The following is a 25,629-nucleotide window of genomic DNA, read 5'->3' as shown; positions in this document are numbered from 1 at the left end:
TTGAGATTTTCTTCTCATCTCCCAATTGTCTTTGCTGGATCATCCTTTTCCTGACACTGAACTATTGGAGTGCCACTGTTCCTGGTCCACAGAGCTGTTGCCTGCCTTCACTCTGCATGTGGGATAGCCAGCCTTTGGCTCTAAACACCATCTGTATGGTTAGGATTCCCATATGCATTTTTCTAGTTCCCTGGCATAACCAACTATCTACTCACATTTTCATTTGTATATCTAAAGGACCAAAGTCCTTCCTACCACAAGCCTGCTTTTCTTGGAGTTCTTGATGGCCAAGAACAGTATATTACCAGTACAGTATACACCAGCAGCCCAGGCCACAAATCTTATAGTCAGTCTTAATTCCGAGCTCTTTCTCACAAACTGTATCTAACCAATCAATGAACTTTCTAGCTTAGTTTCAGAATATATTACAGATTAAACATAGTCTTATCATTGTAAATCTTACCACAGCAGTCCATGACATCATCAATTCTTAATGGATGAAATCAACAGTATTCTAACTGGTATACCCACTGCTATCTTTATTCCCCCTCCCCTCCGTCTTTCTCTTCATGGTTAAAATAATTCTTTAAGGACTAATATCCAGAATCTACAAACAACTTAAACAAATTTACAAGAAAGAAAAACAAACAATCCCATCAAAAAGTAGGCGAAGGATATGAACAGACACTTCTCTAAAGAAGACATTTATGCAGCCAACAAACATATAAAAAAACCTCATCATCACTGGTTATTAGAGGAATGCAAATCAAAACCACAATGAGATACCATCTCACGGCAGTTAGAATAGCAATCATAAAAATGTCAGGAAACAACAGATGCTATAGAGGATGTGGAGAATAGGAACGCTTCTACATTGTTAGTGAGAGTGTAAATTAGTTCAACCATTGTGCAAGATAGTGTGACGATTCCTCAAGGATCTAGAACCATAAATACCATTTGACCCAGCAATCCCATTTCTAGGTATATTCTCAAAGGATTATAAATCATTCTACTATAAAGACACATGCACACTTTGTTATTGTGAACTGTTCACAATAACAAAGACTTGGAACCAACCCAAATGCCCATCAATGATAGGCTGGATAAAGAAAGAGCGGCACCAAACACTGCAGGTTCTCACTCATAAGTGGGAGTTGAACAATGAGAACACATGGACACCGGGAGGGGAATATCACACACCAGGGCCTGTCAGGGGGTGACGGGCTAGGGGAGGGATAGCATTAGGAGAAATACCTAATGTAGATGACGGGTTGATGGGTGCAGCAAACCACCATGGCACCTGTATAGCTATGTAACAAACCTGCACGTTCTGCACATGTATCCCAGAACTTAAAGTATAATAAAAATAAATTTAAATAAAAAAGGTAAAAAAGAAAACATTTATTAAATTATTTTGCTCTCTTGCTTAAAATGTGCTGGTGTGTTTTTATTAGAAAAAGTCCCACAGCTTTGCACATGGTTTTCATGTTCATGCATGAACTGACTATAGGGGCTCTCGTCACCGCATCCTACATCACTTCCCTGAGCATCAGAATTCTTGCCGTTCTTCATACACACCAAATGCATTCCCCACTCATGGCCTCAGATTTGCAGGTACCTCTGCCTGGAACACCCTCTCTTCATACGACCCCTTGCTGTCTCATCTCGCTTGGGTCTCTAGGCTCCGTGTTGAGCCGGCTTTCTTGTAGCACTAAAGTCACTCTCTAATGAAAGCAGCTCCTCCTGGCTTTCTTCACCCATGTCTTTTTTTTTTTTTCCTCCATGACACTATCTCTTCCTGGCATGGAGTTGCATATTTATTTATTGAATATTGCCTACACTCCCATACTGCAGCCTGATGAGGCAAAGGCTGAATTCACCATGCAATCTGCAGCACCTAAGTACACACTGTCGTGCTTTAGCTACTCAATAAATATCTATTGAATAAAAGATGATTCATTCTGCCTATTTATCATATATCTGCTGTATTCTATCATTTCTGTTCAATCTTATAAATCCCTCTTCTCTTAAAAAAATGAGTCTGGAGTTGTTATGATCATTTTTGCAGAAAAGAGAGCTAACCCACATGGATCACTAGGCAGAAATAAATCAGACATCAGCTAGTCCGTAATACCCTACCTATTGCCACACAGGAGAAAAGCTGGACAGAGAACCCCTAGTTCTCTCAAATAGGCAATAAGAGAGGCCAAACCAGAAACCTGGTAGACCTTGTCAGTCTGTCCTCCACCCTCACTCCCATCCCACATTGGACCAAGCATCAGGTTCTGGCTGTTTGGCCCCCAACATATCTCTAAGCCCCACTCTCTCTTCTCCACTCCCACTATCATGACCTCTCCCCTTGACCTTTTACTGTCTTCCTGAAGATTGGTATTCTTACTCTGGACCACAGGAAGACTTGGCCTATGGACAGCTACCCACTTACTACCACTGCTGTACCTTTGGGGCAGGAAGAAAAGGGGTTTCTGCCCTGCTACACACACAGGTTGCAGCTGAAATCTGTGAGGTGAGGTTTCACCACCTTCCACTGGGAATACATGGGATTAACACCAACACAACTCATCTCTGATTGCCAGGGTGCGCACAGGCATGTGCATCCCTTCCTGCTCCCCCAACATCATCAGGCTCTCCAGCCTGTTCATTCCCCTAGTAGAAAAGAATTTCCCCTTCTGGCCAATCTCTCACTCTCCCCTACCTTCCACACCCATCCACTGGGCTCTCTGGAACACCCACAACATAAGTAAGATGCCCCCTGAGACCATCAGCCTTCAGGCAGAGTGCTCCCTGAACTGCCTTCATGTATTGAAACCCAGCTGTTTCCTGAGGGCAGTGCCTCCTCGGTAGCTTTCTCAAGACATTGCTGAGTTGTTTGTTTTGGCATGCAGAGGTCAGGGCTATGATCCTCCTCGTAGTGGAGGATCCTCCTCAGGTGAAGACCTTTTCTCTTTCACACTTTGATTGAATAGCCCTGCTCCTGCTGGTCTGAAGCTCCTGTCACCTGGCAATGTTGCTCCGCCCTCTCTTCTTTTCTGCCAATGACTGATACCCTGAGTCCCTCAAGATTCATCGAGGGCTTTGACACTTGGCTCACAGCCCGACTTGTGACTAGCCTCAGCCATTACCTGGGGTGACTGTAACGCTCCTTGTGATGAGTCCTCAGACACCTGCGCCGTCACCTACTTGGCCTCTTCCTGTCATGGGCCTTCCCCTCTGCCTCAGCCATAAGCTACCCCCGACACTGGCCTGAACGTGTCATTCTTTGAAATCACTAATTAAGGGACTGCCATTTCTCACTCGAAACTCGTGTCTTTCCGGCATGCTTGCTCAAGTACTCAAACTATAAACTCATGTTTATTGTATTCACTTATTTTTGAAACAAATATGTATTGAATGCGTATAATCTGAGAGGCAAATTGGTGCTAAATATTGGTGCACACAGCAGTGAGCAAGGATAGGCATGCTTCCTGCCCTCCTGAAGCTTAGAGTCTAGTGCAGACATGGAAGGTTTTAAATAGGTTCTGTTGCCATGTAGCCATGTTGATGCTCCTTGAGCGTGCCGGCTGGGTCCTGATGCCATGCCTTTGTAGTCACCGTGAACCCTGCCAGGAGTACTCCTGCCGAGCTATCCAAATGTCTGCCCCCCTTTTATGAGGTATCTCCTTCATGAATCCATTCTACCCACTCTATTTAAGACTACAATCCCTCAAACACACGCCTGATCATCTCTTTGCCTCTTACCCTAAAGCAATTACTATAAAACATATTACAAGGCTTCTTTATCCATGGGCTGATTTTCTCTCCCTCCCAGTAGCATACAAGCACTGGGAGGCCAGGGCTTTGGTCTGCTTTGTTCACTCACAGATCTCTAGTACCTCAGAGAGTTGCCCCGCACACAGTAGGTGCTCAGTAAACAATTACTGAACAAACAAGTTAATCAAAATTGCTTTACCAAAAGGTTTTCCTGGGGACAAAATCCATACGATTTTCCCTGCTTAAATCCTTTTCTGGACTGGTATGTGTCGAAATAAATAAATCAATGGGGGAGAAAGCCATTTGTCTTTTTCTATCATGCAGATAACTGGCCAGGTATCTTCAACCACAGTTACCTCAGCAAAGCACTCCATAAAGGGCGAGGCAGTGATGCAAGGAATTAGGGGAGGAACAGCCTCCCTGGCTGCAAATCAGTTAAACAGGGGGAGTCCTGAATCTATTATGGAAGAACTGTAAAGTCCAAAGTCGTTCTGTTTAACTCCGGGTTAGAAGGAGGAAAAGGAGTTTGTTTTTCAGGGTGGGGTGTGTGGCTAGGAGGGCAGTAAGCAGAGAAGAACCCACCACTGCTGGGTAGAATAAGGGGCAAGATGAGCCTCCCAGGGAAGGGACCACATCTTTAGGACTCGGGGTTCTAGCACAATAGGCAGGCTGTGGCTGTGCCATGGTATTTGGAGGGCCAGGTAGCAGGCTGGGGCCTTGATCTTAGAGGAACTGAGATGACGCTCTGCTCAATCCCTTTCAACTGTCCTGGTTCTGGAGAGAAAAGCACTTTACACAGCTAGGAAGAGGAAGAATGCCAACTCCCAGAAGGACAGGTGGGGAAACTGAACAGACTCGGAAAAGAAAGCACACACAGACCCTGGAATCTGGCCATTTCTTTTCATGTCTAAAGCTGTTAAGGTATAAAACAGTCTTATAATAAAAATCAATGCACAAGACACAGCATTATTTGAGTGAGTGATAGTATTTAACATAAGGAAAACATAGGTCAGAGGGAGGCTGTGTCTGGCCTGTGTGCCATGGCCATCCAGATGGAAGAGAGGAAAGAGAAAGGCTGACTCAGTTGGAAGAGCTCAGCTGCCAGTGAGGAAGAGGTCCGATCTCCACGCTAGGGCTCTGTCCTTTGCACTGAGGTGCTCATCTCCAGACCTACTGGAAGGAGCCTGAGGTTGCTGGGGAGGGTGGAATATGCAGCGACCTGGCACACAGCAGAGCCTGGAGTCCAGTGCGAGGACATAGGTGCGGGTAAATTTGTAAGAATGCTGTGAGTGTGCACAACCCAAGGATTGGGTCCCCCAAGCTGGGAGGTGGGATGAAACCACAGAATAGACATGTCCCAGAGAGCAAGATGAAGCAGTGGGCTACAAATCAAGCAGGAAATCAATATACATTAACAATATGGATTTCTGAGTCAAAAAGACTTGGATTTGAATTTCACCTTTGCTACTTAGTATTTGTGGGCAAATTCCTCCTCCTGCCCCCTGATTTTCACGTCTTCATCTCTAAAATAAAAATAATGCCTACTTATTTGGACCTCCATGAGAATTAAGTAACATAATGCTGATGAAGAAGATTGCTGGGCACAGAGCACATTTACACAGCAGCAGTTCTCAAACTTGAGCGTGCACCACAATCACCTGCAGGATTTGTCAAAATCAGGCTTCTGGACCCCACCCTTATGTCTCTAATTTGGTAAGGCTGGGGCATGAACCAGGTGATGCTGGTTGATGCAATGGTCCAGAGACTGCTCTTTGAGAACTCCACTACCCAGCACAGCAATGAAGCCCCTGCACTCTGGGGACAGACCGACTGCCTGGCTTGGAACCCACGTCTGCAATGTGGCACTGTGTAACCTGGGCCCATTAGCCTGATCTCCCTAAGCCTCATTCAAATGGGAAAACATATTAAGTTTTCTCATTGATAAGGTGGGCTAATAAGAAGATGTCTCGCCTAGTTGTGAAGAATAGATATTACTATGCGTAAATGTTTTTAGAAGAGAGCCCCCCACATTCTTACGCATCCACCAACTGTTAGCTATTGTTATGATTGAATGATACTGCCTCTGCTGTTATTTAGACTCCAGGAGAAAGGCAGTCGTCACAGGTCAAAACAAGACTCAGGATCAAAAAGTAGGCACAAAGTCAGAACAATACACCTGAGGACCTAGTGATAAGGACATTTTCATTGGAAAGTTTCTCCCAGCTTGCTTGGCAGTGCTTGGAGGGCCCTACACAAGAAACTCCCCAAGCCTGTAGCTGGTCTACAGCAGCATGACTCGAGGAGGTTCCCTGGTTGTGACGGGCAGTGAGACGTCCCACTAAGGACCTTCTCATACTCCTCAGGGTGCTGACTCTTATGGGCACTGGTTGAGAGATGGGGTCTCCTGCCCTGTATGGGCTATTGTTTTAATGAGACTTTGCATCTTACTGAGCTATGGCTGGTTGGCTTCTGTGGGGAGGATGATACAATCTCCCTGCTATTATGTTTCCTTTATTTGTTCCATCAAAACAGTTCTGCATGGTAACGGTCACCAAGTACAGGCATAAATAGCTTAAGCCTCTGGAGAGTGTGGGGGAGGATGCTGTTAGCAATGTCTGAATTCAGCAGACATCTGATTCTACAATATTTTTCAAGGGTTTTAAAATAATTGGGTAAAACCACAAACAGTGTCTGTGGTATGCACTCCTGCCCTTGGTTTCTAGAATGAGGCTTGATTTCATATGTTCTCAATTCAGCACATTGAACTCATTAATTTCCCCACTAGTCTTTTTATGATTTCTCTCTTCTTTGAAGTAGGAAGTTACACAGCTATAATAATGCTTTAAACCAGATCATAAATATTAAACTTACAAAAACCCTTATTGACACTGGCAAATTTTACCCTAACTGTATCTATCTAGCAGTAATTTTACAGTTAAAGAGAATGACAGAGTTAAAGAGTGATCTACAGATGTCTTCCTGGTTTTTTTCTCTCCCACCTTGGTCTGCCTGTCTGTGTTTAAACCACTTGCGTAAGGAGTTTCTGGACACTTTTCCCCAACTGGAGGTTGTGCCACTGGTTTATCTTGGTGATAATTAATCGCTTTTTTTCCTGCATAGATTGGACCTAATGCTGTATGTTTCACAGCTACTCTGAACAGGAAGCTGGCCACTTTCCATTATGATGCAATTATTTTTTGTTCTCCCACCATCAGTGACTACTATAATATCTTTTGCAATGGCAATTACTTGGCCCTCCTGGGATAGCTTCTTGGGTACTGGGAATTTTAATCAAGCACCTATGTTAATTAGAAAATGGTGGAGATGAGAGTGGTGCTGATTAAGCACCTTTGAATATCTATCCATTCTGGCAATGGACTGAGTTGAGTTTTTATAAAGATTCAATCTTTTCAGAAAAAAATAACTTGAGTTTCCTTCCCTTCTGTTCTTTTCTCATGGGTGTGAGTCAAGAGGAGGGGGCTGGCTAAAGGTCTGCAAGCTATCATTATTGGACGCGTACTATGTGTTGTGATGGGGCCAGGAGCTTTCCATTGGTGCACATGTTTAATCCTTGCCATATCCATGTGGGAAGGTATTATTATCTCTATTTCATAGAGTCTAAAGCTCAGACTTGAGTACAGATGAGGAAGACAGTGCGGGGGAGGGCCTTTTCTTATGAATTTGCTTGATTGGCTTAGGAAATATGAGATGATCCACAGTCAAAACTGACGCAAACAGATACATTATATTATATTACATTTAATACTATAATATACACATTAAATTAAGAGAGACTTAATTTTAGAAAGGGACTGAAAATTACATCTACAGTATCAGATACTTCCTCATTCCACAATCATTTACAAGACCCCAAAACAACTGGTGCTTTACCAGACGCTAAAAATAAAACAAAATGGTGTTAGGGCGGTCCCTGGCTGCCATGATCCCTGGCATGACAGGAGTAGTCAGAGGCCTTTGAGTACCTGTAAGAGGTGCCACAATTGGAAAAGGATGCAGAGTGCTGTGGGATCTCAAAGAGATGGGTGAATCACCCTGCCTAAAGAAAGTCACAAGAGGCCTTCAAACTGGTAGCATTTGAGTATGGTCTTGAAACAAGGGTAGAACTCAAACCAAAAGAAGTAGGGGGGATGATGGAAGGAGAACAAATGGGCTGTGCAAAGGCGAAGACATCTAGTATGTGGAGAATGTCAAGTTGTTGGTGTGACTGTGGTGTGTGGAGCAAACGGGGTCCAGAACCAAATCATGAAAATGCTAGGGTTCATGCCAAGAAGCAAGAATGAAATTAATCAAGAGGCACATCTTCAGAGAGGGTTATCACTACCCTAGCATGACGCAGCCAGTGAGTAGTGCAAGGGAATACAAATCCCCTTGGACCTGCCTTCAAAGCCTATCTCTTTCAGACACATTGCTGCCTTTGCTCATGGAAATGCAGTCATTGTTAGTAGCCGAAGCCTCAGAGAAGAGCCAGGCATTGCTTACTGCTCAGACCTGAAGGCCCAGTTCTGGTCCTGAAGCAGAAGAATGAACAAGATGGATAATTCATACTTGGCCTCCGGAAGCAGATACAGAGTGGACACACTGACTAGTTCCCCTACCTCCCTCTGGGAAGGAATAACAGAGGGAAAACTCCTTCTATTAATTGCCTCTTCTGGATTCTGATACTCTAGCAGAAGACAGGCAGGCAGCTGGCACTGCAGGAGATACCCTAGGTAGAGAGCCTGCCCTGACAAATAGCGAAAAGACGAAGATCTTCCGTGTTGCCGTACTCCGTAGGTCCCTGTCCCCCAGAGACTTGGACGACTTCCAGATTTCATAGCACAGCCAAGACTAAAGAGTTAATTTAATCACTGAGGCCCCTTCTTGGATTATTGCAAGGATTTACAGCCCATATTGATTACTGACAGGGCAACCCAACCAAAAGGAGATTCCAAGAGTTGTCTAGAATTGGCATAGATAGATTTTTAAAAACCTTTTGCTTTTTCTCTTTCTCCCTTTTTCTTCTCAGTCCTTTCGTGTTGGGTGGTTGCCCTCTGTGGGTAAGGTGACATCTTTAGTTCCGTTTTGTCCTCTTCTGCCCTCCCCAGCTCCTCTTTGCTGAGGAAGTCTTTCTCCTCTGCCATTCTAATGATCTCAGTGCCACACGGGGCCCCGGATGCTGGTGCTGACAGGCTGCTCATTAGTGCCAGGGTGCTGCAGTCAGCCGATGGCACGCCAGAGCTCTGCTCCTGACACTTTTTCACAGAGCTGTCACTGGAGTCATGGAGCCTGCCAGCTCTGGTTGAACTCAAGCTGTGATACCTCTAGTGCCAATTAGTGCTTTAGTGTCCTGCTTGGCTGGGGAGAAGGCCTTGTCAGTGCTGACAAATAGGAAAATAGGTGGATGTATGGTGGGGTGAGGGTATTGGGGGAGGGGAGAGGGAGCATGGGGCTCAGGGCATTGGCCAGGAGAAGAGCTCTTATCCAAGGGTCACTTTGCCCTCATCAACTTGGTGCCTTTTAAAACTCTAGAAAAAAGGAACAGAGCAGCCAAATGTCCACTGGACCTCTTCAAGTAGAACAGGAGAACTGAGGTGGGAAGGAAGAGATCTGGCAGCTGAGGAAGGTTACTGAGCCCTACTGGTATGGAGAGTAGGGCATGCAGATGTACACGCTTCACATTGGGTAAAGAGAAAGGCTTGCAGAACACGGACTTGGTTTGGAATCCAACAGACATTAAGGCTCTGCTCTAATTCTGCTCCCAGGGTCTTTATGTGACCCTAGGGAAGATCTCTTTTGATCTCTAATCCACCTTAATTCATACCCCAGGAGGGAGAGAGAGGGAAGGAAAAAGAGAGAAAGAGAGAATCTGAGAAAGACACACACACATACATACACACACACACACACACACACACACACACACCCCGAGAGAGAGAGAGAGAGAGGAGAGAGAGAGGAGAGGAGAGGACAGGAGAGGAGAGGAGAGGAGAGGAGAGAGAGAGAAAGAGAGAGAGAGAGAAAAGAGGCACAAGAGTGGAACTGAATTTAAAATACTTTTCTTTTTTCTACTGATTGATTTTTTTCTTTTCCTTTTTCTTTGGTTAACCTATAAGGAATGGCAAATTTTCACATACAGTTGAACTAATCCCCCTTGTGATATTGGGATTGCTTTAGGAAATCATGGTTGGGAGTCATCTGGGGTTTAGACACAAAATACTTGGAACAGCAAGGCATCAAAAGGGCCAGATGCCCACTAGAAGGGCCAGATGAAGAGAGACTGCAATGAGTCAGCCATGACAGCAGAAGGGAGCTCATGGATGAACCACTGTCCAAGTCACCTGTGAGCCTCCTCTCTTCTTGCAAAAGGAAACTTGAAAAGGAGTTTCTTCTTCAAGGACAAGTCGAGTCCTGCCACAGCAGGGTCCCCTCAAGGGGACTTCAGAAAAGGCTTGGAGATCCTGTGAAGACCAGCGAAAATGTCCTGGAGACTCTCCAGCAGGAAACACTCCAGGTCTCCATGCCAACATCAAAGTGAAGGAGAACTCCTCAAGGATCGCGATAGTCTTTGAACTGGGAGAACAGGCATGCCCCTTTGGGGCACTGGCAAATATCAGTGCTTGTTCACTGAACTGACCAATATTTCTTAAATACTTCCTAGATGCTAGGCATTGTGCTAGAAAGAGAGAATCAAAGAGAAGTGAGATGCAAACTCTGATCTCAAAGAGCTCATGGAACAGGAACATTGCTAATAAACTGGAAATGAGGACATGTCTGTGAACAGCTCACAGGGCTTTGCTGAACCCCCCTACCGATATCTCAGTATAACGTGTTCTCTGGGTAGCCTAGATGAGGTTTTCATTGTCAGTGTCTTGTTTGATGAGAGAAAGGTGAAGGTAAGTGCACCCAAGAGGGGAGCTCCATTAGGACACTCAGTGATCCCTGACTGCAAATGGATAGTGACACCCACAGTAACGAGACTCACTCCTTCACCTGAGTTTCATTTTGGGATCCCAGGAATGTGGCAATGTAGGAATCCTAGCCTTATCTTTAAAGCTCTTACAATCCAACAGAAACCTGTAACATAACAATAAGGCTTTCAGAATGCTTTTCTATGAAGAGTAAGGTCCTACACAGCATCTTTTGGGGTATATTGAAAGAGATCATGTTTCCATTTACTTAGAGAAGACTCAGGAGAACCAGATAGCATTAACGTTGTTCTAGTGGAGACAGAAAGCTGAGAGTTTAAGGGCTGTGCTAAAAAACACATTCTTGAAGGTATAGATGTAGACAAAGGGCAAAGCACAGAGTCATGACACCAGGCACAGTGGACAGTTGGCTGCCCTGTCCCTTTTTTCTACCTACAGAAGGTTGGGGTTCCACCGATGGTGCCCATGCACCTAATACCCAATGCTAGCACTTACAAGGACTCCAGCTTGGGGTCAATAAGCCTTTATGCAGATAGAGATGGTTCCTGCTAGTGATAGTAGTGAGATGGGGGCTCTTCCTCCTTAAAAGACCAACGTCTCTGCAGATGCAAACAACATATGCCCATCTCAAAACAGGTGTGCAGAGTCAGGGCAGGAATCTTCAAAAAGTTAACTGTCACAAGACAGGGATGGCCTCTCTCACCACTCCTATTCAACATAGTGTTGGAAGTTCTGGCTAGGGCAATCAGGCAACAGAAAGAAATAAAGGGTATTCGGTTAGGAAAAGAAGAAGTCAAATTGTCCCTGTTTGTAGATGAAACATGATTGTATATTTAGAAAACCCATCGTCTCAGCCCAAAATCTCCTTAAGCTAATAAGCAACTTCAGCAAAGTCTCAGGATACAAATGCAATGTGCAAAAATCACAGGCATTCTTATATACCAGTAACAGACAAACAGAGAGCCAAATCATGAATGAACTCCCATTCACAATAGCTTCAAAGAGAATAAAATACCTAGGTATCCAACTTACAAGGGATGTAAAGGACCTCTTCAAGGAGAACTACAAACCACTGCTCAGTGAAATAAAAGAGGATGCAAACAAATGGAAGAACATACCATGCTCATGGATAGAAAGAATCAGTATTGTGAAAATGGCCATACTGCCCAAGGTAATTTATAGATTCAATGCCATCCTCATTAAGCTACCAATGAATTTCTTCACAGAATTGGAGAAAACTGCTTTAAAGTTCATATGGAACCAAAAAAGAGCCTGCATTGCCACGACAATCCTAAGCCAAAAGAACAAAGCTGGAGGCATCACGCTACCTGACCTCAAACTATACTACAAGGCTACAGTAACCAAAACAGCATGGTACTGGTACCAAAACAGAGATATAGACCAATGGAACAGAACAGAGCCCTCAGAAATAATACCACACGTCTACAACCATCTGATCTTTGACAAACCTGACAAAAACAAGAAATGGGGAAAGGATTCCCTATTTAATAAATGGTGCTGGGAAAATTGGCTAGCCATAAGTAGAAAGCTGAAACTGGATCTTTTCCTTACTCCTGATATGAAAATTAATTCAAGATGGATTAGAGACTTAAATGTTAGATCTAAAACCATAAAACCCCTAGAAGAAAATGTAGGTAATACCATTCAGGACATAGGCATGGGCAAGGACTTCATGTCTAAAACACCAAAAGCAACGGCAACAAAAGCCAAAATTGACAAATGAGATCTAATTAAACTAAAGAGCTTCTGCACAGCAAAAGAAACTACCATCGAGTGAACAGGCAACCTACAGAATGGGAGAAAATTTTTGCAATCTACTCATCTGACAAAGGGCTAATATCCAGAAGCTACAAAGAACTCAAACAAATTTACATGAAAAAAACAAACAACCCTATCAGAAAGTGGGCAAAGGATATGAACAGACACTTCTCAAAAGAAAACATTCAAACAGCCAACAGACACACGAAAAAATGCTCATCATCACTCGCCATCAGAGAAATGCAAATCAAAACCACAATGAGATACCATCTCATACCAGTTAGGATGGCAATCATTAAAAAATCCGAAAACAACAGGTGCTGGAGAGGATGCGGAGAAATAGAAACACTTTTACACTGTTACTGGGATTGTAAACTAGTTCAACCATTGTGGAAAACAGGTGGCGATTTCTCAAGGATCTAGAACTAGAAATACCATATGACCCAGCCATCCCATTACTGGGTATATATCCAAAGGATTATAATTCATGCTGCTATAAAGACACATGCACACATATGTTTATTGCAGCACTATTCACAATAGCAAAGACTTGGAATCAACCCAAATGTCCATCAGTGACAGACTGGATTAAGAAAATGTGGCACATATACACCATGGAATACTATGCAGCCATAAAAAAGGATGAGTTCGTGTCCTTTGTAGGGACATGGATGCAGCTGGAAACCATCATTCTCAGCAAACTATCGCAAGAACAGAAAACCAAACACCACATGTTCTCACCCATTAGTGGGAATTGAACAATGAGATCACTTGGACACAGGAAGGGGAACATCACACACTGGGGCCTATTGTGGGGAAGGGGGAGGTGGGAGGGGGGATGGATAGCACTAGGAGATATACCTAATGTAAATGACGAGTTAATGGGTGTAGCACACTAACATGGCACATGTATACATATGTAACAAACCTGCACATTGTGCACATGTAACCCTAGAACTTAAAGTATAATTATAATTAATAAAAAAAAAAGTTAGTGCACTTCCTCTTTGAATTCTGACAAATTCAGGAAGGGAACTACAAAGGCATACTGCCAGTAATAATATATGGAAATTATTTCAAACAATCAATGAAAGTGCCAAGAGGTGGCTTTGTAGGCCCTACCTCCCTCTCTGTACTGGACATGGACAACTGACATTTTCTCCATCTGATATAAAATACTACACAGGGCCCTGCATCTCCTTTTCCACCTGATGGTCACTCCTAAGCTGCCCTATATCAAAGTGCATGAGCCACGTCTAAAAACGTCCTTAACATTTCTGTACTCCTTTCCACGTGGTAGTCAAGACTAGACATACACAATCTAAAGAGATTTATATAAGTTTATCGCAAGCAACACCACATGAGTGATAATGAAGGAAAAAAGGACTTTTAAGACATGTACAGAACAAACAAATCAGTCTGGAGAGAAAAAATGCAATGAAGTCATCAGGGTTGTGGAAAGAGCTTAGCCCTGATCAGCTCTTCATCCAGGGATTTGGCGGGTTCACATGTAAGAAAGATCTTGATGGAAATGTGATCTACTCTCGAAGAATGACACAAAAGATGACAACAGAACTCTTTCTTTGGAGCCTCTGCTAAGGTGCACATCTTCTTCTCCAAGGAACGCCAAGCCTATCCTGGTTTATTTAGCATAAGCCTCCTTGAGGAAATACTACTGGGGAAAGATGAAGGCCTGACTGCTCAGGGTCTCCAGCTTCAGTTCATATTGGGCGCAGTCCAGTGACATCTCTGATCACCAAATAATCAGTCACTGGGAAATGGCACCCTGGTGAGTTCCGAGGTGATTTGTTATTGCTTGGCATGTCTGGTCAGTTTGAGTCTGGGATAGCTAAACTGGACCTGAGATCCGGAAACTGCTGTTTATGTAAATTAATCCACAGGTAGATTCTGATTGTCCTGCTTCTCTTTCCTTGATCCATCTTCTGTTTCCATAGCAGCTAAAACCTCAGTAAAATGGGACACCTGGCTCAGGCTCAGGCAAAAGTTCCCTGGGGAAATGAATCTGTTCGATGGCCACAAAAGGGGAGACAAAAGACTCTAACACACAGCCTTGTGAACATCAGCCAGGCAAACCCAAGAGGCCCAAACGTCAGAGGGGAAGACAACAAACAATTGCAAGGAGGGGAGAGAGAATGTGGAAAAGAATGAAATCAAAGCAGAAACATTTCAGAGGCTGCAAGAGAAAGCCAAAGCAAAGAACAACAACAAAAATAACTTACAGGGAAGTTATGGGCATAAAATGGCAGGACAAAAAGCAGATGCATGCAGGAGAAGCAGGGGAAGAAACACCCAGAAAAGGGCAAAGAACTGGCCGGAGGAGGGAATGAGAAGAGACATCAAACAGTAGACAGAGCCTCTTGACATCAGGCACAGGAAGCCTACCCTGATCATGAATGTTCTGCAGACTCCGAAGGCACAGACTGGGCTGGCATCCGCTAGCACTGGGACTCACATCAGGCTGTGATGAATGGTGCACACTGCAGACTTAGCGTGCATCTGTCTGAATGGTCTCTCCTTCAGAAGGGCCCAGGGCCGTTCTCCATCACTAATGATCTCATGCACAACTGAAGCTTCCTCCCCGGTTTTGGGCCAGTCCACATGTGAGGTCATCTCAAATGGAGAGATTGGCAGACATGTGAATAGCTTTCACAGACCCCTTGTTCACAGTGACAGTGTCAAGAATGGTGGCCCAGGACAGCTCCCAGGAATTCAGGCCACACACAACTGCAAATGTCACGCCTTCTCTGAGAACATTCATCAGGGCCAACTGTCACTGTCTGGAATTTGGTATTTGGGGCCCTTTCATAGTCTTACTCTGATTTATTAAAATGTTGAAGTATAGTGGACACTGTCATGCACAGCCACCTTCGGGAGCCTCACAGAAGGACCTGCTGCTGGTGGACGGCCCTTGGTGGTCCGCCCCCTGCGTCTCATGTGAAGAGAGACGCCTGGCCCACAGTCACACCTGTTTGGGGATCAGCCTATATTTGCACTGTTGTGCCAGTGTAGAGGACTAGCTCCACCACCTCAATAAGGGAAGCTTCTGAAGGACAATCCTAGCTTCAGAGCTCCCCATAGGCTCAGCCGAGATGTCCCACTGCACTGCCTCACAAGCCAGCTTCCAATTTGCCCAACTCTGTTTCCTACTTTTCCCTTCCATGGCAGTTGAGGCCAAAAGCAGCCCCTAATATGCGTTTTCATGCCAATCACACACTTTCATCCATCTGTGCACACCTGCATATATATACATACATAATCACATACACACATTTCACATTAATCAGCAATAAGCAACACAATTAAGGACCACTATTCATGTCTCTGCACAAATATCTTCTTTTCAGAGCCCTTCTCTGAAGAAAGCTCTTGTCATTCTGTCAACACATCCTGTTCTATTTTCTCACCCTTAATACCACCTGTTATATTGCATACTCTTTTTTTTTATCATCTGTCTCATGAGAATGTGAGCTCATGAGAGTGAAAACTTCACCTCTTTGGCTTATTGCTGTAACCCCCAGTGCCTGGAAGAGAGGCTGGACTATTGCAAGCACTCCATAAATATTTAAGAATGAAATATTTTTATCTTTTTTGTTCCCAAATAAGAGCTAGCTTAATAATAAATGACATCTCGTCTCAAATTCTAAAGGTTTTAATGTTCAATCCATGAAAGCACAAAACAACACTTTGGTCTACATAACATCTGAGCTTCAGATAAAGTAAATTTTTGCAATTTAGTCACATATTAAGTTATATTTGTTCTCTAGGATCAATCAGAGTAAAACAACAACAAAACCACAAAAACAGCTCGTGAGCAGATTTTTGGCAAGGCTGCAGAGGCACAGACTTGGACAGTCTCCTTTTAGGAATGTGACCATTTAAAGCCCACCCATCATTATGTGTTTTCTCTCTTTTAAAACAACCAGCTGAACAACTGCCACTAAAGCTTTGTTCCATCATCAAACAACATGTAATGTCCACCCAGAACACCTACCACCATTTCACCCGGAGACAACAGGGATTAATTTCCAAGGGACTGGAGAGATACTGAGGTATGAATTCTGAGATCTTAGAGGATATGCCTGTTTTGCAGAGAACATCAGTATTCTCTGCAGAGCCATGAGTATATTACCATCAAGCCAGCAAAAATGTAGTCTCCTTTGGAGGAGGTATCAGCACCCATAACCTCCTACCAAGGGCCCCAAATTCCCCCATTCATCCTCCTGATGCAACGCACCAAACTGTTCTCTTACCTTTGGGGGAGATGTGTCTCCAAGTAACTGTAGGCTCTGGTCTACCCGTTGCTATGCAGGTGAGGCTGATATTGTTTCCTTCATTAATGGAGATATCTGAAGAAATCTCTACAATTTTGGGAGATACTGTGGAGACAAGACAGAATGAAAATAAAAATCCTGCTGAAACATTTCTTAGTTGTCTTCACATGGTAGTTGGCAGAACAGCCCAGAAAGCAAAATATATGGACTATCATAAGTTAATGATGAGAAATTAGAGGAATTACATTAAGTATCAAAAAAAAGTCTTACCTTGAATTTAGCTTTGATTTCCTTTTATTTAAACACAAAGTCAGGGAGTCCGAATGGGAATAAATTCTACTGCAACACTGCAATAGCTATTCTCCTAGCCCCCACCCTCCTCCTGTATCTACTCACCCCCACCCACCTCCAACACATATCCACGAGCCATCCTCCACACTGAATTCAGCGACGTCTTGAAAGAATGCAATTCTGACCACATCACATCTCTGTCTAAACAGCTCCAATGGCTCCCCATGGCCACCTGGTCATAGCTCGACTCCTTCTAGGCATGAGGCCATGCAGAATCAAGCATCAGCCTACATTTCCATGGCCATCCCCACTGATCCCACCTCTGCTGACTCCCTTGTTGTCCCCAGAACATCATGCCCTGTCTGGGCAGTAAGGATTTGGGTCCATATTGTTCCTTATATCCTTCCTGGACACCTCCCAACCATCCTCATTTTTATTTTTATTTTGAGACAGGGTCCTACTTTGTCACCCAGGCTGGAGTGCAGTGGTACAAATATGGCTCACTGAAGCCTCGACCTCCCCTGCTCAAGCAATCCCACCTCAGTCCAAGTAGCTGGGACTGCAGGCATGTGCCACCATTCCTGGTTAATTTTTATTTTTTTTTTTATAGAGACAAGGTTTTGCCATGTGCCTAGACTGGTCTCAAACTCCTGAGCTCAAGCAATTCACCAGCCTCAGCCTCCCAAAGTGCACTCTCAGCCATCCTTAAGGCCCAAAGCAAATGCCACTTTCTTTGTTGAAACTTTCCCTACCCTCTACACTTCTCTGCCCTTTTGGACACCTCAAATTGCTGCTTCTTCATCCATGTGCCCAGAGCACATTCTATATACCTGGTGGGGAATCGAATAAAACCTCAGTTAGCCACGACTTCTCTCTCTCTCTTTCTCTCTCTCTCTCTCTCGTGCAGCGATGCACAGGGACTGGATAGGGCCTGCGGAAATCCAGCCATTGCATGTGTGTGCCTGTTTCTTTCTGGGGTCCAGTCATGGAACCTCATCGTTGCTGCACATCTGGGCCTAATTCTCCAGTCTCGGCTTTACTACTAATAAACATGTGATATTTGGTTCCATGTGTCTACTTATCTGTCTTATGTGTTTTAGCATTCAAATGAATGGAGTAAAGATGTCATTTATTGAGCTTCCAAACTCCAATTCTAGACACTTATTTCACTAAGCTATGGTTATGTGCTTAGCATCACCCACTAGGCCATGAGCTTTCTGATGACCTGAACGATGTGTTACTTATATTTGTATCCACACTAAGAGCTCAACAAATATTTACAGAATTGAGTCATAATGGTTATTCAAGGGAACCACCTTCCCAACCTGTGTGCAACATGTCCATAGTAACCTCAGAGCTGGGTCATTGGCAGATATTCTTTCAATCCTACTGATGCTGGTTTTGACTTCTTAGTTCTTGGCAAGTTAAGTGTCCCCTCCATCCAGCACTCTTCTGTTTCTTCATGTTATATTCTTGCCTTGAATAAGTACTCCTCAGAGTCACCATGCTGTGCAATTCTAGAGCACACCATCCACCTGGCTTACAATGTGATCTGGCCTGCTGGAGATCCCAGGGAAGCTGCGCGATGACTTTATTGCTTGTTGCGAGGTCAGGGTGGCGCCCTCACACTCAAATCAGATGGGTTTGCAAATTTTAATGCTGGTCTTTCCTCTACTTGAACCATTACTCACTCATTCCTAGTTGTGTTGGATCTTTTCCTTCATGAAAACGGGGTATTATAAAGATATCTTAGCCTTCTTCCCCTTGTCTCCTCCAGTGCTACCTTCCATGTATGTCCTGCATCCACCCAACTGAAACGTTCATCATTAATAAGCATGTGCTGTACTTATCTGTGCTGCACTGAGCTGTCTCCTTATCCCCATGCCCTTGTTGCTGACTTCAGTGCTCACACCCTTCTCTGTGCCTATCCACATCTGTTAACATTGTTCAAGGTCTGAGAGAATTACCACCCCTTTGATAAGGCTGCCCAGGTGATCCTCAAGAGGATATGACCTCTCCTTCCTGGGGATTCCACAGCACTTTGTGTCTCCTGTATGGCATTTAAAGTAAACTCTTATGTAACATGTGCCCCACCTTTCCTTTTATACTATAAATTACATTAATATATTAAACAAGATCCTCACTTAACTTTTTAAGTTTTTGCTGTCCTAACTAGGGGATGTTACAAAGAGTAAGCACCAGTTAATCATTTTTAGATTTCCATCCTCATTGAGCTTCAGATAGAGAGGCAGTGTGTGTGTCTCCACACACACGCGCGCGCGCGCACACACACACACACACATTTAATTGCACTCCCATAAGCATTTGGTAGGACAGAAATAATGGAGAGCGGACATGGACAAGGGTTGGAGGAGACAGAACGCTAGCTCTATAATCTGGGACTTTTAAGCCATAACATTGCAATTTATGGTTGTGTCATTTTAAAAGCTACATCGAGCCTTCCAGGACAGAAAGGTAATTGATGAGTTAATGACTGAGCATTTGATTTGCTGACTGCCTGAAGGGTACAAACTTCTAAATTCTCTTAGTTCTGGAATCATTTAAACTGATCATTGCAAAAATAGACACTTTGATGTGTTTTATTCACAGAGTTTTAACGAGAGCATTCGCATCTCACACACCAGCCACCTCCCTCTCCACCCCCCAACACCAATCCATACATCTGCTGGGCCCTGCCCCTGCTCACTTTTGGCACCTGCACAGCCTTGCTTGCTTCCTGGAGGACAGGCTGCCTGCAGAATGTCTGTGCTGGCCTTGCAGACACTGCTTCAACTGTGCAGGTAAGTAATTTATTGATCTGTAAAGCACTCCGAGAAGCTCTGCAAGGGATTATGTCACGCCAACGCCATGCAATAAAATAAAAAATGATGGACTTTGTGAACACAGGGTGATTTAGGGTTTGTAGTTGGAAGTGTACTTAAAGTACATTTTAAGTGGAAATCAGGCCGGGTAATGAATTACTCTTGCTTTGGAAGGGCTTACTGTGAGTTCATTTTCCTGGCTTCCTACATGATAGCTAATCTGCTAATCATACACTAAAGAACAATGGACAGTCCCCAAGTAGGATAGAAGGTGGTTTGGGCCAGAGCTGTCAGTGCAGTAAGTATATTAAATAAGACAATTGCACCTCATGCTTGGAAGAATCATCTAGAATTGTCTCCCCCCACTAATAATTGGAAACTATCCAACTCATGAGGTAGAAGTTGAAGAAGTGCTTGCTGTCCTTTAAATTCTGCCTAAGAATACAGTTTGAAGGAGGCAAACTGTCCGTGGGTGAGTAAGACAGACCATTCATGGCATAGAGATGAGGTGGTTTGACCAGGGAAGCAATCCCAATGATCAAAAACAAATTGGCATATGCCTAAGATGCTATGGGAGTCAAAATATGATATTCTAGGTGGCAACTTCTCATTGTCAGTACAATTCAAGACTACATTGAATTGATTAGGGTGCACTGTGGTTTTAGTTAAGCCATCCTCATAAGGAAGCTTCTGACCAAGTGTGAGATAGGGCTACTTGTATTTTTATATCGTTTCCATGGATACATTCTGTATCTGACTTCTCATCATTCAGACTGTTAGAAACATACTAAGATTGTTTTGCTTATTTTCATTCATTCACTCCTTCTTCAATATTCATTGATCACTTTCCATACACCAGCATTGTGCCAAGCACTAGAGACATAAACTAAGTAAGATACCATACTTTTCCTCAAGGAGTTCACAGGCTCAAGATATAAAAACAGATGCAGAAGCCTAATATTCTAATGTATGGTGACACAGAATGGTGAATCAGGTGTTATGGGGACACAGAGGATAGACATCTAAGCCAACCTTGACATGGATGTCATAAGAGGCTTTTTAGATATGTGATACCTAAGTTAAGCCCTAGGAGTAAGTAAAAATTAATCATATCTGGAGAGAAAAGGAGGAAAGATATCCTAGGCAAAGGAGACAATATAAGGCAAGCACTATTAGTAAGACATTTTATGGCCAGGCATAATTGTTAATGGAAGAAGTCTACTTTAGAGGTGTAGTCCCCAACCTTGTTGGCACCAGGGACAGGTTTCATGGAAGATAATTTTTTCCATGAACTGGGGATGGGGGAAGGAATGGTTTCAGGATGATTCAAGCACATTACATTTATTATGGTATATAATACAATGGTATTTCTATTATTATTACATTGTAATATTGCAATATATAATGAAATAATTATATAACTCACCATAATGTAGAATCAGTGGAAACCCTGAGCTTGTTTTCCTGCAACTAGAGGGTCCCATCTGGGGGTGATGGGAGATAGTGACAGATCATCAGGCATTAGATTTTCACAAGGAGTGCACAACCTAGATCCCTCGCACAGGCAGTTCACAATAAGGGTTCATGCTCCTATCAATGCTGCCACTGATCTGACAGGAGGCAGAGCTCAGGCAGTATTACCAGCAATGGGGAGTGGCTGTAAATACAAAAGAAGGCTTCACTCACTCAGCCACCAGCCGCTCACCTCCTGCTGTGCAGCCTGGTTCCTAACAGGCAACAGAGCATTACCAGTGCATGGCTTGAGGTTTGGAGACCCTTGCTTTAGAGGCTGGGCCAAAAGTCATTCAATGAACATTTTGTGAACACCTACTGTTACACAATGGTGTGCTAGGTATATGAAGAACACACAGACACATACCAATTTGCCTGGCCCCCTATGAACTTACAATCTGTTTCGGGAAACTGGGCATATAAACATTCCAGAGAGTTGAATAATAAGGCAAAATATGTTAGAAAATTGTGTATGATTGGATGTGAATGAACAGTACAAACTTTAAGTGCTATGAGTTACTAGGAGGGAGGATAACAGCTAGTTAGAGTGTCAGAGATGGCTTCACCTCAAATTGGAGTTTATTTTAGGTATCAATGAATGAGAAACAGGCATCTAGGCAGAAAAAGTGAAGCTGTGTCAAATGGGACAGAATTGCATGGGCACAGATGGGAAGGCAGAAATCCGTGAACTGAGGAAGTACAATGTCTACTGACTACAAGAGGCAGCGCAGAGCAGGGCTGAGATCCGGCTTTACTGTGTTCTAACTGGGCAACCTTGGCCAAGTTACTTCACCTGCCCGTGTCTTGCTCTCCACATTTATAAAATGGGGCTAATAATTGTCTGAACCTCATAAAGACTCTTTCAAAGACATAGGAGTAACTTATGAAATGCACTGAGAACAGTTCCTGGCAATGTGAAGTGCTCAATGACTGAGTTTTAATATTGTATGTGCTTGGCAAACACATATATGCAGTGTCAACACAGAATGGACAGTCCATAAATTTTGACAGAATCAATGAAAAATGGGATAGAAGATCATGAAGTGAACGAGAGCCATACGATGGAAGTGCCTGAATGCCTAGTGCCTAGATTTTAGCTCTATCCTACAGGCAGTGGTAAGCATTTGAATTTTTTTTAAAGAATATTGTAATTTAAAAAAAAATTATTTTGAAGAAAAGAATCTGTTAACACTGTGTCAGATGGAGTAAAATAGACAGAAACTGGAGTCACAGAAATCAATAGACAGTGATGTTCAAAGCCTGGATTAAACTGTTGGCTCTGAAAAGATGAAAAGCAAGGGATGGATTGGAGAGCAATGCCCAGAAGAAATGCACAAATGCTTGCTAGGAGGACGACCAGGGAGATGGGGTCAAGCAGGAATGCCATTCTGTTCAGTAGCATCTAGATGGCTGCACAGGGAGATCCTAGACCTTCCAGGGGGAACTACTTTTGGGGAGAACAATAGTGTGATTAATTCTGTCTTAGACTTGCTGATGGTGAGATGATACGGGACATCCAGGAAGAATATTACTATTACGTTAGCAGTTGGAATCAGAGGATTGGAGGTCTGGGCAAGATCCCACTTTGAGAATCCACATGAAAGGTAAAGAGCAGAGGGGTGAGAACTGATGTGCCAATAGTAAATTAGACCTGCTAAGAGTGGTTGAGTCCTTTGAAAAGGTCATCGGCTTTTCCCCACAGGCATGTATGTGGTGCCTCCTGGCTTCTGAGAGCTGAATCTAGAAAATATACCAATTATAGAAACAGAAAGACCAAGGACTGGTTAGGATACATTTAGAAAGAAAGACAGAAGCCAAGGGAGCCATGCTGTTTTGATAGAGTTCCACGTTTAATACATTATGTTAATGTTTAATCTGGCTCTTATTGAATTTTAATTCAAACGTGTAAATAATTAAATAAGATAATTATTAAAACAGTATTCTGAGGAACTTCCCTACTCTTGGTTCAGCTTCCACTGCCCAGGTGTTGAGTTTTAATAATTATGTCATTAATAAATAGCAATTTGCTGTTTTTAGCACACAGTGGATATCCTATTAAATCCAAATTAGGATGCTTTATTAAGCACTGTGCAGTCCTGTGGGGCTGAGAATGCACATACGCCACTTGGACCAGGTAACTGCACAGCACATGCAGATCTACAGATCCCTGATGGTTTCCTTGGCTGGCAGTGGAGCTTCCCCTCCTGCCTCTCCTGTCCTGAAGATTGGAGATGCCCATATCTCCTCAGGGCAGTTCTCACAGCAAGGGCTGCTTCACTGCTAAGGCCTCTTTAGGGACCTTTGTATTTACATAATTAACGGGACAAATCTGGAGCACTCTTAACCTTTCTGGCTTCCAGATCACACGCAGAGACACCAAGGCCTATGAGAACAGCCTGGTGCATGAATGTCCAATCCAGATCGGAAAGGTTGGAAAGATGCAACCAAGTGGGCGTTGGTTTTGAGAAAAATCCACCTTTTCCCAAGGGCCAGGCAAAGCCTAGGCACAGTTGAGTGGTTCAGGTGGGATTCAGGCTGTGGCAAATGTGCTTGGTTAGGACTTCCCTTCTCTCATCCAGACTGAATGGAGAGATGAATGTGTTATGGAGCAAGCAGGCAAATTCCTTATTTGGTCTCAAAGGCCCTGCACACTCTGGACGCCACCTCCCTCTCCATGCTCTTCCCACAGCAACCTCCCTTTCACACCCTGCCGGCCACCTGTCCTCTTCAAATGCCTCAAGCCCACCTTTGACTCAGTCCTTCACACACTTGCCTTTCTCCTGCTACTCACACTGGTTCTGTCTAATTCTTTCAATTTCAGCTCCTCACAGAAGCCTTCCTCGAACCCCCTTTCTACAAGAGAACCCCCAGCCTGCCTGGCTTGCTACATAACTGTCTGCCTCTCCTAAGTACAATGTAAGCTCTGTTGGTGTCCTGTTCACTGAAATGGTCAGCACATATCATAATGCCTGGCATCGTTTGTGTTCAACAATTTTTTGAGCGAATGAATTACTATGTTCTCTCAAGGCTGTATGCAAATGCAAATAAACTGAAATGACTGAATTTCCTCAAGATCTTTAAATTACTCCCAAGGACTGTTAGTGAACATAATGATGTTGATAATTACCATTTATTAAATACCTGCTGTATAACAGGTGTTTGGCTATCATACCTTTATTTTATTTTTCACTGTATGAACCCCACAAATAGATATTCTCTCTAAGGCAGCCAACTGCCCAGGCTTACCTGGAATTGGAGGGTTTCTTGAGACATAAAACTTTCACTGCTGAAACCAAAAGCATTTCAGGCAAATGGGGATGCACTGGTCATCCTAATTATTTCCGACACTTTACAGATGAGGACACTGATACTCAGAGGAGTCAAGGAACTTGTTCAAGGACATACAGTTGAAAATTGCAGTGTTTTTTTTTTTTTTTTGGAGACAGAGTCTCGCTCTGTTGCCCAGGCTGGAGTGCAGTGGCGCAATCTAGGCTCACTGCAAGCTCTGCCTCCCGGGTTCATGCCATTCTCCTGCCTCAGCCTCCAGAGTAGCTGGGACTACAGGCACCTACCACCACACCCGGCTAATTTTTTTTTTTTTTTTTTGTATTTTACTAGAGACAGGGATTCACCATATTAGCCAGGATGGTCTCGATCTCCTGACCTCGTTATGAACCACCCACCTTGGCCTCCCAAAGTGCTGGGATTACAGGCATGAGCCACTGCAAAGTGTTTTTTTAAACAGAAATAATATGGGTTAGAAAAATAGCAAATGCACATGGAATCATAGGAATATACATGAAGAATAAACAAACACCAATACCTATATATTTGTGGACACCTGCACACTGTGCAACTACTATGCATTAGAATCTTTGCAGGGATGAATCTTGAATGCATTACTAGATAATTGTATCCTGTATACGAATCCTATGGGGCAGCACTACTGTTATTCCAATTGCCAGATGAAGAAACTAAGGATTAGTAGCATTTTAGTAATGTGCTCAAGGTCGCCCAGCTAACAAGTGGTGAATGTGGGACCTAAATGAAGGTCATATCTGATTCCAACTACGTTTTCATCACACAGAGTTCAGTCCAGTAAAATGCAGACCCCAACCCAGTGGCCCTTGGGTTTTGCTGAATGCACCCACACATAGGAGGTCCTGTTCCTTTCACATATCCACGAGAACATCTGTATGCCCATGGTATAGTTAACAAAGGGAGTACTCCCCATTGCTA

The 25,629-nt window shown here is 43.6% G+C and overlaps 1 protein-coding gene across 8 annotated transcripts in view; it reads right to left on the bottom strand.

Annotated features, from left to right (window-relative positions):
• NTM (neurotrimin) overlaps positions 1–25,629 on the bottom strand; it is a 964,342-nt gene that overhangs the window by 105,410 nt on the left and 833,303 nt on the right. For all 8 annotated transcript variants that reach the window (XM_025356801.1, XM_025356803.1, XM_025356798.1 and 5 more), the window contains one exon: positions 16,745–16,870. In XM_025356801.1, the coding sequence (XP_025212586.1) occupies positions 16,745–16,870 (126 nt within the window). The remainder of the gene's footprint in view (positions 1–16,744; positions 16,871–25,629) is intronic.

The sequence above is a fragment of the Theropithecus gelada genome, chromosome 14 (assembly GCF_003255815.1).
Source record: "Theropithecus gelada isolate Dixy chromosome 14, Tgel_1.0, whole genome shotgun sequence".
NCBI classification, from domain to species: domain Eukaryota; kingdom Metazoa; phylum Chordata; class Mammalia; order Primates; family Cercopithecidae; genus Theropithecus; species Theropithecus gelada.
The sequence above is the reverse complement of the archived record's forward strand: the minus strand, read 5'-3'. Positions and strand labels throughout refer to the sequence as shown.